A 19,167-nucleotide genomic window follows, 5' to 3' on the forward strand; every position below is an offset into this window, starting at 1 on the left:
CTCTGATATAAAAATTATTTCTAGTGACCCGTTCATGAGGCAAAGAACCATAAACAACCAACTACTAAATTAGCTAATTCGATCCTAGGAGATATTCACGATAGGGCCGCTAAAATCAATATCCCTTTCGCACTCGCTGATGCGAATAAATTTGTGTTTTCCTGTACAGGAATTTCTTTTAGGACGTTATTTGCTTGTTGCACGAAATTATTTTAAGAGTTAGCTTTTTTACATTTTTCATTTGCCACAAAACATAAGCGAATGCACTCGGGTCCGGACTGTAAGTACCTACATACTTTTACAGTACAGATTGTCCCGCATCCTTGGATACCAAAATGGGCTTGGGATTAACTCCATCACCTTCTAAGCTCAAGGTTTTTTAATCCCCTGGTCGCACAGGGAGCCCGGCTTTGGAATCTGTACATGAATAAATAAATCAATAAAGTGCTTTGGGTTTCCTGTGTTGAGATTTGAAACAAGACGCCAATGATGTATTGAGATTTGGTAACTTGATAGCAGATTAATGTAAGTAATTCGAGAGCAGCTTATAATTCAAATTTAACGTATTAGTGTAACGCACGCCCTAGTAAATGGTAAGAAAGAGAGAAGGGCTGAAACAAGGCAAGTTTATCGTTACATGTGCACCAGCGGTTGATGGGACCAGTGCTAATGAGCTTTAGAGGAACGCAGTCTGAATGTCAACATGACGCGTGCTGGCAATCAGAATCTGGAATCAAATGAAAACAAATCAAATATTCAAGGAGCACAATACTTTATGTTATGGTGAGTAAGGTATATTTTTCAAAATATTTGACCATTAATTTCGTCGTCAGGATCTAAAATCTCATGTTTTTTCTTCAGGCTTTTGAAAAACTTTTCTGTATCTGGACGGGAATCCCAGGTTCCACTACCAAGGTTAAATGAAATGTTCTGCAAAGTTCTGGGGAAAGAAAATGGAGTTCCTGATAAAGAAAAAGGACATTTCCCCTCTGTGGTACGCCAGAAAGTTCGTTTAGAGCGAGGCGGAAAACGAACCTATGTATAATATAAAGGACAATAAAAATAGAATGCTGCATTTCAATGAAACTGTCATGAATCTGTCAAAGTCTATTGTTTGAAAGCAGATATTTACCAGAGAGGTCACGGTTGTAGAGCTAACTGGTCTCATCAACCACTGGTCCACATACATTTAAAGTATGGCTTACAAATATCATTGTTTTGTGTGTCACAGATTAATATATTCTATAAATAAGACATGCTGTCGTTAAGTTTATTTGTCATGTGATCGTTTGGTGCTGTATTTGCTGGTATTTAACCATGGCGAATTATTTTAACGGCGGTTTCAAAATAGGTACTCAAATTAGTTTCAGCCCTTCTCTCTTTCTTACCATTTACTAGGGCGTGCGTTACACTGATACGTTACGTTAATCTGCTATCAAGTTACTGGTTAGTACGATTACCGGAAACTCAACGTATCAGCGCCTTGTTTCAAATCTCAACACAGGAATCCCAATAAAGCACTTATTGATTCATTTATTCATGAACAAACTCTAAACACAGGAAACCCAATAAAGCACTTATTGATTTTTTTTATTCATGTACAAATTCTAAAGCCGGGCTCCCTGTGCTTGTCGCAGTCCTTTATCCGTAACTAAATATTTTCAACATGTCATAGGTGTATATTTTTTTAACTGTGGCTTCGCCTATTCCAATTCTTGGATTTACTCTCGGCACACGAATTTTTTTCGGTCGACTGCAGGTAAAATCTAGTCCTGCTCAATAATTCAAATCATTCTTTGTTAAACACAAAAAGTTGATTGTCGATTATTTAAGTGTTTTCAGCATTCACCGCGCACCGGTGGTCGACCAAATAATTTACTTAGGCCCTGTGTATATGCCAGAAGTTATCAATGAAAGCAAGTTGTTCCTGGTATGTAGCTGTAATAACTCGGTTGTTTTATTTTCCCTCGGGAGACTAATATCTTCTGTGGATATTATTTACAATCACTGTACTTTATCAGTTTTTTCAAATCTTATTAGAGCTATGGAACTGCAAATGAAAGCGTTTTAAATCATTTATACGCGAATATAGTATCGAAGTCAGTTAATCACTCGATTTTTGATTGCGCGCAAAATGTTGAAAAATGTAACAAACAAAAAAATTTTAAAAAAACGTGCAATCAACACAATTTGTATTCAGAATATTTCACATTCTAAAGTGAAAATCATATCTAAAGTGAACCTTTTCCAAGTGCATCATTTTAAAGTGGTATAATAGTGTGAATAACAACATAAAATAGGCCACGCCACATCGCTCTTAAGCGGCTGCAGTACTTGTCATCCATTTATATTTCAATCCTTATTTACAATGCAATTAACAATAACAGCAGTCTATGGTCATTTTAACTACGCATGACTGAGGAAACTTCTGATAAAAGCAATTCCAAGCACACTCCGGCGGTACACCTGGATGCCTGGTCTACTGATTAGATAGTACACAAGGACATTAATAGTATTCCAAACACACTCCGGCGGTACACCTGGATGCCTGGTCTACTGGTTAGATAGTACACAAGGACATTAATAGTATTCCAAGCACACTCCGGCGGTACGCCTGGATGCCTGGTCTACTGATTAGATAGTACACATGGACATAAATAATAATCAATATCCCAAACACACCCCGATACAATACAGAGGGTTAATTATAAACAGTTTTCACATAATAAGCACTCTCGTTGGTAATCCTAGGTACGTAGTCTTTGAATTTTCCTTGAAGGTTGGCGAGCCATACATTTTTGTGGCTGCTGCCTCGTAGAGGCGAAGCCACTATGTCATCGAGTTGTTTAAGTAAGTCCCTAACAATAGATAAACTTCGGAACCAATCACGGGTAAGCTTCTATGTCATCGAGTTTTGTAGGTAAATCCGTAACAATAGATAAACTTCGGAACTAATCACGGCTTGAATAATAAAATCGCCCTATTACCGAAGAGTAAGCGATGCGACATCGAAGAGATGACGACAAATGGAACCAGATTGTTTAAGACAAGTAAGCCGTATTTTCATAAAGTTCAACCATATTATTTATCACAGCTTTTATTTGGTATTTCTATACGGTAAAGTGAAAGGTTTTGTAGGTGTTATTCAAATTTTATGGATGACCTCAGAGAAAAAATATGCAGACAGAAAAATATCGGCCTCTTAGTTACTCGTGGAATTATTCTAAAAGTCTAAGTTCGGACGCATTCCGGTTTTTCCTTCAAAACAATTTGATCAAAATTACTTCAACACGACTGTGTAACGAACCATAGTTGGCAAAAGAAAGAAAATTGAAAGAAACAAGCGAGGAGAAAATATATCCCCTTTTTTATCCGCTACGCCTCGTGGATTCTCACTACTTGTCAATGTGATGAAGCAATTTGTCGTCAATGAGAGGACAGGCACATAATCATCATTTAGGCAGTCGTATAGAAAAATACAGAAAAAGTTAAATTCACAGCTCAGACAAAAAATTTGAGCCATTATTTATATAATGTTTAATATACGAGCAAGAGTGGTTAATCGGGTTTAAGACTACTCTGCGTGCCCGATAAAATATGTTCTGAAAGTTTCTTGAACTGTTTCAAAACTCATAGGTATAATTCACGAGCCTAGTATTTATAACTAATTGAGTTATTGTTGTTGAAGGCTTGTTAGAAAGTACACTAAAAGTGTGCAACATAAATATCACTAAATAGTGCTATTTTATGCTAATTCTATTGTTTTCTTTTGTTTAATTAGTGCTATTTACTACTAAATAATGATAACTATTGCACACATTTATTGTTTGTACTCTATTGCGCAGTTAGAGGTAAAAAGATATGTATATTGAAAGCGGAAATGGATCGATTTCAATGAATCTGAAGCGTGCATGATTTCAATCACGATCAATTTTTGTCTACGTTTCGGTCTGGTGCACAGTCGGTTGAGCATTTCCGTATTTCTTTTTTTTTTTTTTTTTTTCGTAAATAGACGTTTGCCTTGAAAGCTAAAGAGTAAAAAAGCTTAATTAAGCGACAAAATATTAATTTAAAGGAAATTATTATTGTACATATTATATTATCTCATATAATATGCTATATTCATGGCATTAAAGATGGATAATAAAATGATTTAAAAAAATGAACAAATGAACAATCAGCGCGAGAAAATTTCATATTTATGCGTACGTGACAGAGCAATTGTTATTATGGTTTCAACTGTTTCAGAAACTTTCAATATTGGCGGAAGCGCTACATTCGTCACTTCCGTTACAATCGATCACTAAAACAATCGTTTTCTTTGACAAATGTAAATGTAAAGATTATAACCGAGAGTGGCCCATTCGGCATTCAGCCTGTATCCATACGAGCCCTGTGACAGCTTAGTTCAGGAAATCCTACGCAAGACAAAGCCGCCTAGTTTGCGTAAGTCTTAGCCTTCCCCCGCCAACCCCACCCATTTCAATGTCGAAATTACTTTGAGTCATCCATTCTTCACTGAATCAGTGTGGAACAAGATTCAAAAGCGCTAAGTCTGGTTTAAATTTTACTAGCGACGTAAGCATAAGCACTGTCAACGGCATACGTAAGTGCAATAGTCCGTTTTACTCTTATTCAACCCCTCTATATTTGTATACAACATAACATTCTGTAAACATATAGGTATAGTGAATATGCTTTTTTAGCTCAGGTGTAATGTTTCTCCATTCCAGATCACATGCTAAAAAAGTCTATTGCATTTATTGTGTTTCTTTTCAGGCATGATGGACAGCTTAAAGATAGCACACGTTTTTTATCTTGTAATTTTAGTCCCTATCATCAGCACGAACAGCATAGATCAAGGTAAGAATGAAAGCACATTTTCGGCGCTTAAGCCATCACGTTGTATAATGGTGTTGCAAAGTGTTATGGTCACCAAGAAGTTCGGATATTGTTCTCGGAATTCCGTGCGCATGTACGTACTGACTTTTAAACAAAATATTTGTTTGGTTCGTTTAGTTAGCTCTCTAAATGCAAACAAAATATAATTTTCCTAACTTGATTGAAGCTGTTTTTACTGCTGTTAAGAGAGCTAATTAAAGAAATCGATCTGAATTTCATTCTCGCAGTCAGTGAATTTTGTATGGGCCGGGTTTCCAAGAACAATGGAGACAAATGGAAGGATGGATGAATGCGTAAATGTATGGCAGCATAAATAAACGAGAAAGTGAGTAGTTGGGTGGTTGGGTGATTGTTTTATTGATGGAGGGATTTCTTGAGCTGGATGGCACAGCTTTTATATCATTTAATAAGGCGCGATTACAGGGAGCAATTTTCCAAACAACTTGTCACGCAACAGCGCTGCGAAACAAGTTGTAGGAGTGTTTACACGATGCATCGGTTACGTAATCGTCGCCAAAAGTAAAAACGCTATAAATTTTGCTGTAGTTACACGCTACTCCATGAAACTCGTGTCGCAAAGCTTTTCTAGACAAGTTGCAGAGAGAATTGGTCCGTGTAATTGTGCCTTGAATATCATTGATTTAAGTTTCTTTTGAATTATTTATTTCTAGATTTTGCGTCAGCTGCGCACAACGTAAAAGCGTCAACTGACGGTGGTGATTTTAAATCTTTCATTACCTTAACCTGGTTAGAACCCAAGCGTATTAACGGCACGATCACCAGCTATATGATACTGTACGGCAGAACTGATGGCATTTCTGGTAACCATAGTAAAATTGCTAATTCGTATGCAAGGAGGGTTACTATCTACCACCTTCTGCCATACCGATACTACACACTGTATATCAGAGCAAAAACCTTTCGTGGTTACGGGCGGTGGAGTTCTCCTGTCACTATACGGACCCCTGGTGGAGGTATCTTCTCTATATATATAGTAATAGGCCAATAGCACTAACAGGTTACGTGATCCTACTGCCCCTAAATTTAGCAATCGTACAAATGAACACCAGAAATAAAACTGACACTTTGGTGTTAGTATAACGAAGCATAGTTTCAGCTCGTACTAACGTCACTTAACCTGTTAGTGCAAAAGGCCTGTTGTGTTATTGTCATTGCCTTTTTATGAGTCAATTCCCCTGTGAAATCATTACTGATGAAAAAAAATGCGCCTGGAGGCGAAATATTTTTCCCTGTGTAGTCATCAAAATTTATAGCTTCGAAAAGCTTTTTTCTCAAACTTTTAATCGAGCATCATAATGAACAACATAAAAAAACAGCCATTGAGTGGTTATTTGCCGTAAGTGTGCTAAAAATAAATATATTCTCTTATATCTCTTGAAAAAGAGCTGCAATGAGACTTTTATATTCATATTTATTGCTTGCCTGTCATTTATATGGAAAACCAAAGACATTTTGGGCTTGCAAAAGTCAAATCAAATGTGTCAAGCCTATTTTTGATTAGCAAATTTCAAAGTGGGCATGCGCATTTAACATTTCGGTGACGCATTGCATTACGATCTTACTTGACAACCGTTTCGGCCATGTTTATTGTTCTTCAACTATTATTTTTATCATTATTTGCATATATTATTTTTGTAAAAATCGCAGATGAACATTTTATGCTCATTTGCGCTTTGAAGTTTAATTATTATATTTATCATATGAACTCTACCATATTATGATCACTACCAAATGAGCTGAAAATGAAAATAAATTTGAAGAGAACTAGAGATATTATAAAACTTAAAAATTGAAGGAGAACGAGAAGTAACTAATACATAACCATACAAAGTATAAGTAATCATACAGTACGTTACATCAATCATTTTCTTCTGGGTGATTGCCTTGCAGTACCAAGCGATATATGTGAAGTTACAAAACTTACCTCTCCAACTCCCACCAGCATTTACATGGAATGGAAACCACTACCTCCCGAGACACACAACGGTGTTCTGTTGGGTTATTACGTCATGTACTTAAATGTGAAGGAAACTGTCGCAAATTACGAAAAGGAATGGGTCTCTCTACATACCAGAAGTTATACTATTATAAATCTCAAGCCATATTCATCCTACTACTGTGGAGTGATAGGTGTTACTGCCAAGGGATTCATGATTACGCCAACCATGATTAAAAAAGCGTCATCATGGCGAACACTGGAAGACAGTAAGTTTTGGTGTAATTTTTCATGTACAGTGAAGTCTATCTGTAACTTAATAAACATTTTTGTTCAAACCTATTCCCTAGTTATCAGAAGGCTGGGAGTGATGGGCCTTCACTGTATATCTTAAATTAGCCAACCCTTCTAATGGTCTATCCTAGCTCCCGCGCTCTGATTGGCTGAGCTACTAGAGTATAGATTTTATTTAGATTATCATTATTATTATTATTATTATTATTATTATTATTACTAATGGAATGGTCTATTAGTGATAGACTTCCATAAATAGCGAAAAATGCCAGTTCTGAAAAACAGAAGACGCAAAAATGAATCATGTCAAATAAATTCAAACTATTATATGATGCATTGCTTAAAGTGCCTATTACCTTTATAGGATTATGATCAATTTTGATTTTCTGTGCTGATGGGGCGTGGTAGGGCGTTATATCTCCAAGAATATTTAGTCAATCGAAATTTTTTTTTTTTTTTCGTTTATTCATCTCCAATACACAGAAAATCAAATTTGCTCATAAGCAATAAGTAGGTTTATACAAAAACTATTAGATCTCTCGCCCTCGTGGTCTACGGTTCGGTCTGAGGGTCTAATTGCCAGCATCCCTAAACATGAACTCATTTGCCATTTGCCCGGCGCAAGTCATTAAAGGAGAAAATATTTAATTGGAGCACCGGCATTCGTTTTTAATCTCATATCTGACATATGCCACAAACTGACCTCAGTGTAAAAAGGGTATAAAAAAGAAGAAGAACATTATTCTATTCCTCGTTATTCCAGAACCAAGTAGTCCTCCACCGAAACTGACAGCATTATTTGTTTGTGAACGATACGAGTTAAAAGCGATGTGGGGTCCTCTTGATGCTGAGAACATCAATGGTAAACTGTTAGGATACAGGGTGTTGCTTTACCAGGGAAAACTGCTTTACAAGAACTTCACAACAACAACCACAAGTAACACAATAACACTGGACGAGTGTAAGAACTACACCGTTAAGGTTGCTGCTTACACTTCACCTGGAGATGGACCATTTACTGCTGTTTACGTGACTAGCACATGTCCCTGTGGTATGTGTTAGCTTTATAAACTTGAAATATATTTAAACCTTTTTAAGTCTGTACAAGTACTGAAATAGAAAATTAAACGAAGCTTTCGTCCTGGACAATTATAACTGAAATGGTAGTGTCGAAGGCAACTGATTTCCACTTATAAATTAGTTTCGTGTTTATGGTAGGTGCTCCTGAACCATTCTACAAAAGTCGCTCCATCGTCACAAAAGAAGGCAATGCGACAAGGTTACTATGTGAATACCATGGACGACCCGAGCCCATGATATATTGGTTGCGTCATGGACAGCGACTTTACGATGAAAATAAAAGTGTAGAGAGATTTACGACACAGTTAGCGAATGGTACATGGTACATATCCTATACTGAAAAACAAGATAGAGGTTTATACACGTGTGTATTGAACAACACTTATGGTGTAGCAACAACTGATGTCTCACTTACAGTATCTAAAGGTGAGTACTATATAATATTGAATATGGTGGTATATCACGATACAACGCAAAATAATTCAGTTAACAAATTGCTCCTAGATATGATTTCCATAGACTGTCTTTTTATAGATCAAAGATGCATAACGTCTTAACATGTTCAAACCTCAGCGCAGCGGCCATAAAAATAACAAAACCAAAAAACATATATAAAAAAAGAAAAAGTTGAAAAGTAAAGCAAGCGATTTGTCATTCTATGCGTTTATTCTCTTATTAATAATGCTCTTTACGCGTAGAATAAAATTGGAACCCCCATTTGTGAAGCCGAGCGCGCCAGCTTTTTTTGCATAGCGCGGCAATTTTGTAACCCTCTTTTCAGAATGCTGGATCCTCCAAAGCCTTCAGTAGTTACTAATACGTAATGTTTTGATTTTCTCAGATGTTGTTGTAATCAACATCCAGATAACAGTTTCTAATAAACGATATCAAGAAGAACTGGAAGACATAACATCCAAGATGTCCAGAGAGTTCATTCTCACGATAGAAAGAGCTGTGAGCATATTACGTTTTAATAAAACATAGAACCACATTCTATACTGTACTCATAATTAAGTATTTATCGTTTTTCTCTGTGTAATGTAGATCTTAAAAGCATTCAAACCACGAAAAGATGTGTTCGTCACGGTCCTCAAGTTCAGGTAAATTAGCTTTTGTTAGTTAAAACTTTAGTTTTTCGAAGACCCACCCTGGGAGCCTTTGTTCTTAAAAAAGTATTATTTATCCTTATAAAGGAATGGCAGTGTGATAGCAGAGTTGAAGGTTTCCGTAGCAATGGATGACCCAAGCATGAAATCGTCCTCGTTAAAGTCAATCAAAGAAACCCTCATTCGTTCATTCTCTGCAGGCGAGATCACGACAGAAGATATCACATTCGATAACATCATTTTCAAAGGTACTTGTAGCATTGTAAAAGATACGTACATGGAGATGGATGATAAATGGCGGTGTACCGGCAGTATCGCTCGCCTTAAACCTTTGGGGTCACGCGCCAATAAAAAACTCTTCTATTTTTTGATCGATAAATTATCTTCTCCGAGTACTCCGCTTTTTTATCATCCTCATTTAAATATTCCTATTACAGTGCTAACTTTCAATTCTATTCGTGACGTGAGTTACGCCGTGCCCCACTCATTTCAGGTTTCAGTGACAGTGCAGAGATTTGTTGCAGGGTATCAATTAAAACTGAAGGTCTTTTTTACCCACTATGAGAAAGTAAACCTCCCAATTTTGCAGATTTCACTTCTGCTACCAGCCTCGTAATCTCTATGTTATGTCATGTTTGGTACCGGCAATGTAAGCAGCTTTCTTGTAGTATTGCTTAGGCTGAGTTAGTGCAAGACCAAGTATGGTCTTATAATTTTACTGTTTTATACTATAGAATCACCGTCTCCTCCACAAAATCCCAAAGCAAACGTAATAAACCCAACAGATATTCACCTGACATGGGATTACCCACAAGACTACAAAGCATACGCCATCACTGGGTACAGAATATTACACAAGAAAACTGGTAGGAAGGAATGGATTATGGGTAAGATGCTACCAGCCAATCAGAACAAGGGAAGAATAGAAGATCTTCAGTCCAGCACAGAATATAAAATTATGGTTGCTGCTTACAATGAATATGGACAAAAAGAAAGTAATATAATAACAGCTGAGACAACAGGTGATACAATTAAATGATATAAAGTATATAGAGTCTAAAGTTATAAAACTGATGCTTTAACCATCGATCTCGTTATACCCCTTGCAGCTGACATGACAGCAGCCATAGCCCTTGGTGTCATCATTCCAATTATTCTAATTCTGAGTCTGATTGGTTTGTGGTTTTGGTGGAGGAAACAGCGACGCCAAAGAAAAAGAATTGAAGAGCAGCTGGCCATGGAGCAGGTTTGATTCACTTTATCTTCAGCAGTTGAGAAGTGTTCGCATTCTTTTTGATCAGTGATAGAAATTTTCCTAAAGTATACCTTTTAAACCTTTCTGGCAATTTAGTCTTAGAGATTTAAAACTTTGTGAAACATGTCACTCTTTTCATACAGAGAGAAAAAGAAAAATTAGAAAAGCAGAATGCAGCATTGATAAGTTTAGATGCCTTACTTGGAGTCGGTGGTGAAGACATCGAGAAACACTGGAAGGAAATTGCTAGAGAATGTATAGAGTTCATAGGAGAACTTGGCTCTGGAGCTTTCGGAGAAGTCAAGAAAGGAAAGCTCATTGATGGAGAAGAATCCACAATATGTGCAGTGAAAATGCTCAAGGGTAGGTTCATTTTAATGTCGTGTTTAGTTAAAGCTTGCAGGTGATATTTAAGTAGTTAGGGATGCGTACTACAGCATTAATATTGATGTCGTTATTGGTTTGCAGCTCAAGCCACAGAAGTAGAACTGAGAGACTTGGTCAACGAACTGAATATTATGGCAAACGTTGGTGAACATCCAAATATAGTCAGTTTGATTGGAGCTTGTACAATTGGTGGTGAGATTTGCCACAATACAAAACTAGTTGCCGTCCTTAAGCGCCATAACGTAATAATGTCTACCATCCTAGCTAACATAATGTTTTATTTATTTTGCCGTCAGGTCCACTGTGGCTGGTTGCCAAGTTTGCTGAGAACGGCTCCCTGATCGAGTATCTTCAGTGTCATCGCCCAAAAAAAGAACACAGCTACGAAAACGTTGTCAGCACAAGTGAAAATGAAAAACAGAATCATAGCTATGAAAATACCACCATGAACACTACCAGCACAACCGGTATATCTCTTCTTGAGAAACTGATGTTTGCATATGGTATTGCCAAGGGAATGACCCATTTAGGGAAGAAGAAGGTACGTTTAATAATCGCCAAACAATCTGTACCTCTTAAGTATTTTTTAGATATTGGCAATTGCTTGATATATTTTCGTCTTGTAGTGTATTCACAGAGATTTGGCAGCGCGCAATGTCTTACTGGGTAAGGACAACATACCAATGGTGTCTGACTTTGGGTTATCACGTGATGTTTACGAAAGCGGTCAATATGAAAAGACAACAGGGGTAAGAATAAAACTGAATAGTAGTGTAAAAATAGTGCTCACAAAAGAGGATTAAGGAATTTTTGAGATGAGAAGAGGGTTCCAAACTTATACTTAGTAAAACCTGTTGGACACCACTCACTTCTATACTCCCTATAATTATATTAAAAATAGATTTCTGTAAAAATACGAAATTTACTTCAAACCTGTGGCAAACTAAATTTTAGGATAACATAATCAACTGAATCTCAGGTATGACAGGGGTCCAGACCCCACCCCATCCCCCCGATCCCCCTGGATCCGCCACTAGTTCCATCATTAAAGACCATAAAATTGATATTATTAATCCTTTACTTTTAGGGTAAACTACCTGTCAAATGGATGGCAATCGAATCCCTAGAAGACTATGTGTATACAGTGCAAAGTGACGTGTAAGTATGGTATACAAAGAGTTTTCACTCAGTTACCAACCAAGCCATATTGGTGTGCCAAATGATAGAAACTTTCTGCACAAGTTTTGCAAAAAAGTTCAATTCAACGAGGATAGAAAATGTATCGTTTTGGTACACCACCATGGCAGCTGTGAGGTCACGTGAAAACGCTCTATAGGATGCCTTGTAAACTTAGTGTTTAGAGGCTGCATGGTCACATGACAAGCCAAAAAAATTCAACATGACAATAATCATAACTTCCAATAAAATAGAAACAAGTCAATAAAAGTTGGATTTTATTGTTTGATTTTTGAACAAAGTGATTACATATTCAAAAGATTAACGACCTTTATTTGCATGTCCAATCATTCTTTCTGGCTTTAGCTATGATTAGAACACAAAGTGAACTGAATTGATTTATATAGTGCTATTTTTCTTTGTTCTAGTTAGTATCCAAACTCAAGTTTCGAAATCTATATAAATTGTTCAAACTTTAGTTGTGTTGGCCATCTTGAAAGGCATGTTAGGGCTTACCAAGATGGCGGATATCAACTGAAATTTGGAAGAGGTGTCTTCTGTCTATAGGTTTTTGGCAGATTCAAAGATGCTGATAGAACCATAGTTATTCATCTTTTTTTTTTTTTTCTTTCTTTCTTTCTTTGTCTCTCTCTCTCTCGTGTTTTCAGTTGGTCTTTTGGCGTTGTTTTGTGGGAAATAGAAACTTTTGGTGAGTTTTAAAATCATTTTGTTTATGGTAGACTAGTACATTAGTCAATACGTTGAAGTTCAACTTTGTTCAATTTCCAAGGTCGCATTCCTTATCCAGCTATAAGTGGGCTTGAATTGCTGAGCAATCTGCAACATGGATATAGACTTGAGAAGCCTGAAGAATGTTCGAATGAAGTGTAAGTGTATTAGTGTGTTCCGTTGTTCTCAGACCCTGAATCGAAATATAAAAGAAAGGAGAGCTCACTTGCAAATTTTAATGGTTTATGGTAGTATTTTGGCCACTACGTCCGTATTTGTTAAGTATTTCTGTTGAGCTTGATCTTGTCTTTGTAGCTAATTTTCATACATTGTGTGTGTTTTTTAATGATTGCAATCGCACTAAAACAATTCGCCTAAAACAAGAATTTACTTTATTTTAGGTACGAAATTATGATGGACTGCTGGCAAAAAGATCCGAGCAAACGCCCCAAATTCACTGACTTAACAAAGAGGATCTTACTTTTGCTTAAGGACGTCCCCGTAAGTATATATCACGATCCTGTAAGTTTATGTGCACTAAAAGAAATGTAATGTTCAATTCCGTCTTTCTTAAAGGGACACGAAGATGTCGTGTCATCCGAAGAATTGCACGATGCCTCCTACGACGAAGTGGTCATTGATGAATCATTCCTAGCAAAGACACACGAAGATGCACGAGCTCTGACAACTGAAGAATTCAACAACGCTTCTTACGACCAAGTGGTCATTGATGAATCATTCCTAGCAACGACACAAGAAGATGCACGAGCTCTGACAACTGAAGAATTCAACAACGCTTCTTACGACCAAGTGGTTATTGATGAATCATTCCTTGCCCAAGAAGAACAAAAAGAAAAGGAAAGCAAAGGCATAATCGATAAATCTAGTGAGATAGTATTAAATATCATCGAGAATGAGGAAAGTCAAAGATACGTTGAACATCCAGGGCCACCAGCAAATGTGACCAAAAACCACAAAAACAAGAGTGACGAGTTTGAGCCACAAAAAAACATTATGTCACTTGCGAATCCGGCTTATGGGATGATAAATGAAGAATCCATCTCGTAATATAGATCTCACATTTCCACTTGAAGACTTATATACATATATAGGCTATATAGGAATCCTGAATGAACAAAAATCGGACTATAATTGGTAAATAAACCTCTTCTTGCAGTCGGAATATCGGCTGATGATGTCCGAGGACCAGAAATTGTCTGAAAATTAAAACAACAATTGGACAAAAAGTGAAGCCTCGATCTAGGGCATAAGTGAAATTTTGAGGACAATTTTTCACACAGTACATGACATTATTAGCCGATATGCCAGTGAGCGAGAAAGGACTCATTATTTAATAACCCAACGACTTTACTGGCAGGATTTTACTAACTGAAAGCTTTGTTATGTTCAGCATCATCTCTAGAGGATTGAAAATGTTCCTCTCTCGTCTCCAAGCTGGACATAAGCAATTGGCAAACGAAGGCTTTTTCCATTGTTTGCTATCCGTCGTTAATTTGTTGGTTGGTTTTTAGCTAATAGATTGACCAATGATATATGGGAGGCATATCTCACCAACTCAAGAAAGGGCTACTTTGATTCTTACGTGAAACATATACGGAATGTCATAGACTATTTTTGTCTTTCTATAATAATAATAATAATAATAATAATAATAATAATAATAATAATAATAATAGCTTTATTAATGTCTCTAATCTTCTAGCCGGGCACAAGTGCCCTACTAATCTACAAAACTAAGCTGTATATAATATTTGTAGTCATTTGTAATATTTTTTAAAATAAAAACCATTATTGACAACTTTTTTGTATTGTACCCTTTACATTTGATGTTTGGACCAATATTTTGCGACCTACAGCAAATCTTTAAAAGTGAAAAACACAGCAATAAAAAATACGGAGAATATTAAAAGTAGGAGAGTGAGGGAAAAAATTAGGTTCTTCTCTTGACGAGATCGTTTGAAAACGACGAATAACATCGATCGAACATTTCCGTTTTTAAGATTGCAGCGCAATCATTTACGGGCTGCACCATCGGAATACTGAGATGCACGGGCCGATACAGACAGTACGGTCCGTATCAATCTGTACGATGGGAAGAGGTTTAAGCAAATTATACCACAGGGTGACCATCAACCATTCCAGTATACGAAATATTTAACAAATACTCGAAATATTTACGAAATATTTAACAAATACAGTACTGAATGATTTCTAAAGCATTGGATTTGTAATGGGGTCTTGAAATACGACGCTATATATTTTAACGTGGAAATACAAAAGGAATGCCACAAATTCCATCGAGAAAAGTATGATATCTTTTGTATTTTCATGTTAGCCTCGCTTTTGCTTTTGCGATTGCTGATGAGAGTTTTATTCCACCTGTATTATTATTATTTTTTATATAGATATATATGTATAATATAGTACAACCGCGACAGCAACAACAAAAATAAGATTGAAAAATTAATAAACACATACATAAATAGATAGATACGGTCACGTATCCCCGTTGGACCTCCATGACCTTAACTACTTTCTACTTTCTACTTTCTTTCATTTGATTAATGCCACAAGGGATATCATTAACGAAATCCTAAAACCCCTGGATATATTCCTGTATATGAAGAGGTTTTCTTTTCTTTCTACTGAAGTACACACTCATATATTATGTTATTCGTCGTTTTCAAACGATCTGGTCAAGAATAGGAACTACTATTGGACCGGTCATCATTTATCGCCTGGGGGGGGGGGGGGGGGAGGGGGGGGGCGGAGGGGGGGGGCGGAGGATTTTTGGGGGCACAAGTCGATTTTTGGGAATACTAAAGGGGGGATCAGTCGTAAACCACAGCTTCAAAGGGGGGGGGGCACTGCATCAGAAATCGAATTTACATAATTAAACTTTATGGTAAATTGCAATGTAAATATCGAGTTTTGGAATTTAATGGAATTTAATCTAAGTAAATTTCGCATTTGGGGTTTAATATGTTTTAAAGCTCAAGTAAATTTCAGATTTAATTGCATTGTTCTTAATCTTAAATTTGATGGTAAATTTAGAAGTAAATTACAAGTAAATTCAAATTAATTTCTATTGTAATTTCCGGATTTAATAGGATTTAATGTTGATATCCAAACGCAAGTAAACTTAATGTTTACTTAAGTTTAATTATGCTATAAACCAGTGGTAAACGTTCAGATCACAAAAGCCATGAAGTTTTGATTTTTTTTGCAAAAAAAAAAAAAAAAGTCTCACATCGATCACAAGCATCACACAATACCCTAAACTGATACCGGACTGATATACAAATGATTTGCTAAATATTAAAAGAACGTTCCCTTGGCGTAATAGCCAGATGCTGTTCATGTTTATACAGATGAATTGAAGCTATACATTTGCACCGTATGCGTTGAACTGGGATGAAGCTTGCAGGACCATCGATTTCGTATAAGCTTCTGCACCACAGCTCTACAGGATCGCCACAAAGATTTCTCACGTCGTCGTCTAGAGCCTGAAACCAACTAACTTTTGCAAATAAATGAGGTTTACAAACACCATTGGCATCAGTTATGTTATGCAGCAAATAATATTGTACTCTTCCTGGTCTCGTTCTTGATCGAAGAGCAATGTTTCCATCATACCCGACCCATGATGCCATTATAAGAGAGGATCTTTCACTCTTAGTAAGCTCGGAGCCAAAATTTTCGCCGGCAAAGGAAAATGACTTGTAACGTGAAAATGCTTTTGGTATTTCAACTTGGGCATTTTTGTCTTGTATTTGCGGATACAACAATTTATATGCGGATTTAATGTTGTCGTGCTCCAGAGAAGTAAACAGTTTTATTTGTCTTGGAGGGCGCAGCAGGTAGATGTCAGTGTCGCACTGCCAATCTTTTGGAATGTTCTCGCACGGCAATGCATATTCCAAAACAAAAAGAACACGTTCTGGATCGATGCTTGTTTCAAAAAGAGATCCTTTTTCTTCTTTTTCTTTTCGAACAATCTTCTCTAAGTCTTTATAAGAGGAATCTTCACAAGATTGTAGGTGAAATACCTGATTATCTCTTAAGAATCTTCAGCATCAACTGAATTTCAATAGATCTTTGATTTGTTGAGTATTTTCCTAAAATGCCATTGTACCTTTCAAAACTGAAGCACCAGAAAGAAAAGACAGGACCATAATCAATGATACACTCTTTCAGATGGCAATGCAAATGCATATTGGGTGTAACAACGTCTACGCCATACAAGGTTTCAATTGTTTTGCAGAACTTTAATAAAAGTCTATCTGCTTCTAATACTTCATTTAAACGAATCACGCGAGAAGAGAGCAGACGTGATGCCTGGACAAATATTCGCCAGCACTCCAAGTGTTTTTTCGGCAAAATTCCTTGTAACGCACTTATGCTAAAAAGGTTTGTCCAGCTTCTCCATTGATCTGCTGTGAAGCCTCCAAAACTTGACGCTATTTTTGAAGGAATGCGACCAATGTCACTTGCTACTTCTGCACTGTCTACCCTCTTCTGGATTTCACGGAGTTTGTCTTCCGTTAATATTCCTTTTTCAATCCAAATTTCAATCATTTTTTTTGCAGTCCCAAGATACAAATTATGCATGGGATCTATGATGCAAAATCTAACTGCAGAGAAGTAAGACAAATTATTTAATACAGAACATCGCGTCCCCAATTCACTTTCAAGGTTTGATAGTTTTTCTTGAGTACAGCAGGTTTTCAATTTTTCACACGCATCCCGATGGATTTTGTCGTTTCTCTCTCCCCAGTTTTCCCTATCGAAACCGGAATAGTCTCTCTTTCCAAAATCCCCACCAAATACTTTAAAGCACTTTGAACAGCCACGCTTTGCTGAGTGGGACAAAAACCCACAAACTTTTCTTGCGGCAGGCAGATCACATGCCACACAAAGCAACGCTGCTTTGAAAGTATGTATTGCTCCATTTAAGAAAGACTTTGACTGAAATCCTAAGTCCCATAATTCTTCTAATTCTTTAACTAATGGGGCAAGAAAAGGATTTATAGATGTACCTCTATTGATAGAAGGTATAATACCCACGAGTATTACGTTCTTGAGCTTGAAGCGCTCTGATCTTGGGAGATTCATGACTGTTAAATATATCACCCCAACAGAATTCGTTCCATGTTTGAAAGGCTGGAAAAAATCAAAGTTTAGCATCAACCCATAGTTGCCAAATTGATTTAGGAAGTTTTTGAAATCCTTCCAGACTTTACCATCTGTGACGTCAGCAAAAACGTCTTCAGGCAGCTTGCGATTTTTCCATTTTTCACAGTCCATTTGAAAAGCACTTGATGACACGCATTTTCGTAGGGAATCGATTACACTTTTATAGCAGTATACTTTACGAGGATAAAAAGACTTCTTTTCCCCTTTCAGCATAACTTCTTTCATTATGTTTTCTCCACATGGACGTCTTCTTGCCGCATGAGGATGACTAGGACATTTTACATAAGTACACTTAAGGCTTCGTTTCCTTCCTCCAATATCGGTTATTACAGCTTCCTTTAACGTGTACAGTGAATTGCATTTGGGGCATACAGCAAACTTTATGAATTCGTCTCCATCTATCTTAAGAATTTTCCACAATGTATGTATTGAAGAAGGAAATACGGCAGCCAAATTAGCGACAAATGCGCAGTGTTTCCCGAGAATCTTGAAAAGGGCACTTAAAAATTCTAGTAGTAATCTGATAGCGTTATCCGGTATGGCAGATGTTGCTTGCCATACACTTATAAAAAGGCAAATCCATTTCAATAGCCCATGTTCAGCGCATTTTTGTTTTGTATATTGATCTGCTTCTTTCTGATCAGTGTCATTTCTGACTTCTTCTATTTCTTCATCCCATTGTTCGTTTTCGTCATCTAACTCTTCATCGCTCATATGACCGGCTTCGATGGGCAATTCTGCAACGTGACAGCTCGTTCCCGCGCTATTTTGGTTGGTTTGTTCTCCCTTCGAATTATGCGACTCCTCTTGGTGACCATCGACGTCCAGTATTGGGTCATCCGACGTACAAATCAGGCTTTCGTCTGTTTCAACATCGTCATAATCATATAAGTGATGGTCAAATGCAGCGGTGTTTTCAACATTACCTATCTTTGTTGAGCAAAGCCATTTGTCCCCTCCAAAGTAATTTTCTTTTTTATGTTCGATAAAATATCGTGAGGAATATGACTGATCACATCCAGGACAAACAGTTCTGGTTCTTTTACGAGGTCTTTCCATGGCAA

At 36.9% G+C, this 19,167-nt stretch overlaps 1 protein-coding gene and 1 long non-coding RNA gene across 4 annotated transcripts; both read left to right on the plus strand.

Moving 5' to 3' along the window:
• The first annotated feature begins 399 nt into the window (after window positions 1-399).
• Window positions 400-1,086, plus strand: LOC148905213 (uncharacterized). The gene is made up of 2 exons (XR_016121854.1): window positions 400-783; window positions 862-1,086. It is a non-coding gene; the product is annotated as an uncharacterized LOC148905213 (long non-coding RNA).
• Window positions 1,087-2,976: 1,890 nt separating this feature from the next.
• LOC116308556 (uncharacterized) lies at window positions 2,977-14,163 on the plus strand. 3 transcript variants are annotated; one of them, XM_089040883.1, is made up of 20 exons: window positions 2,980-3,050; window positions 4,780-4,863; window positions 5,574-5,876; window positions 6,814-7,128; window positions 7,917-8,204; window positions 8,372-8,659; window positions 9,075-9,187; window positions 9,278-9,333; window positions 9,427-9,587; window positions 10,074-10,361; window positions 10,449-10,585; window positions 10,738-10,957; window positions 11,063-11,173; window positions 11,278-11,522; window positions 11,608-11,730; window positions 12,069-12,139; window positions 12,826-12,866; window positions 12,948-13,044; window positions 13,288-13,387; window positions 13,463-14,163. In XM_089040883.1, the coding sequence occupies exons 1-20, from the start codon at window positions 3,017-3,019 to the stop codon at window positions 13,952-13,954; spliced, it is 3,567 nt and encodes a 1,188-aa protein (XP_088897009.1). In that variant the 5' UTR covers window positions 2,980-3,016; the 3' UTR covers window positions 13,955-14,163. The 3 variants fall into 3 exon arrangements, 2 of the variants coding, with proteins under 2 accessions (XP_088897009.1, XP_088897010.1); XM_089040884.1 differs by lacking the exon at window positions 2,980-3,050 and adding an exon at window positions 4,496-4,606; XR_016121851.1 differs by lacking the exons at window positions 12,826-12,866; window positions 13,463-14,163 and having other exon boundaries at window positions 2,977-3,050.
• The last annotated feature ends 5,004 nt before the right edge of the window (window positions 14,164-19,167 follow it).

This window comes from Actinia tenebrosa, unplaced genomic scaffold, assembly GCF_029948245.1.
Source record: "Actinia tenebrosa isolate PJP-AT-01 unplaced genomic scaffold, QUT_ActTen_1.0 PGA_scaffold8__29_contigs__length_14323225, whole genome shotgun sequence".
NCBI classification, from domain to species: Eukaryota; Metazoa; Cnidaria; class Anthozoa; order Actiniaria; family Actiniidae; genus Actinia; species Actinia tenebrosa.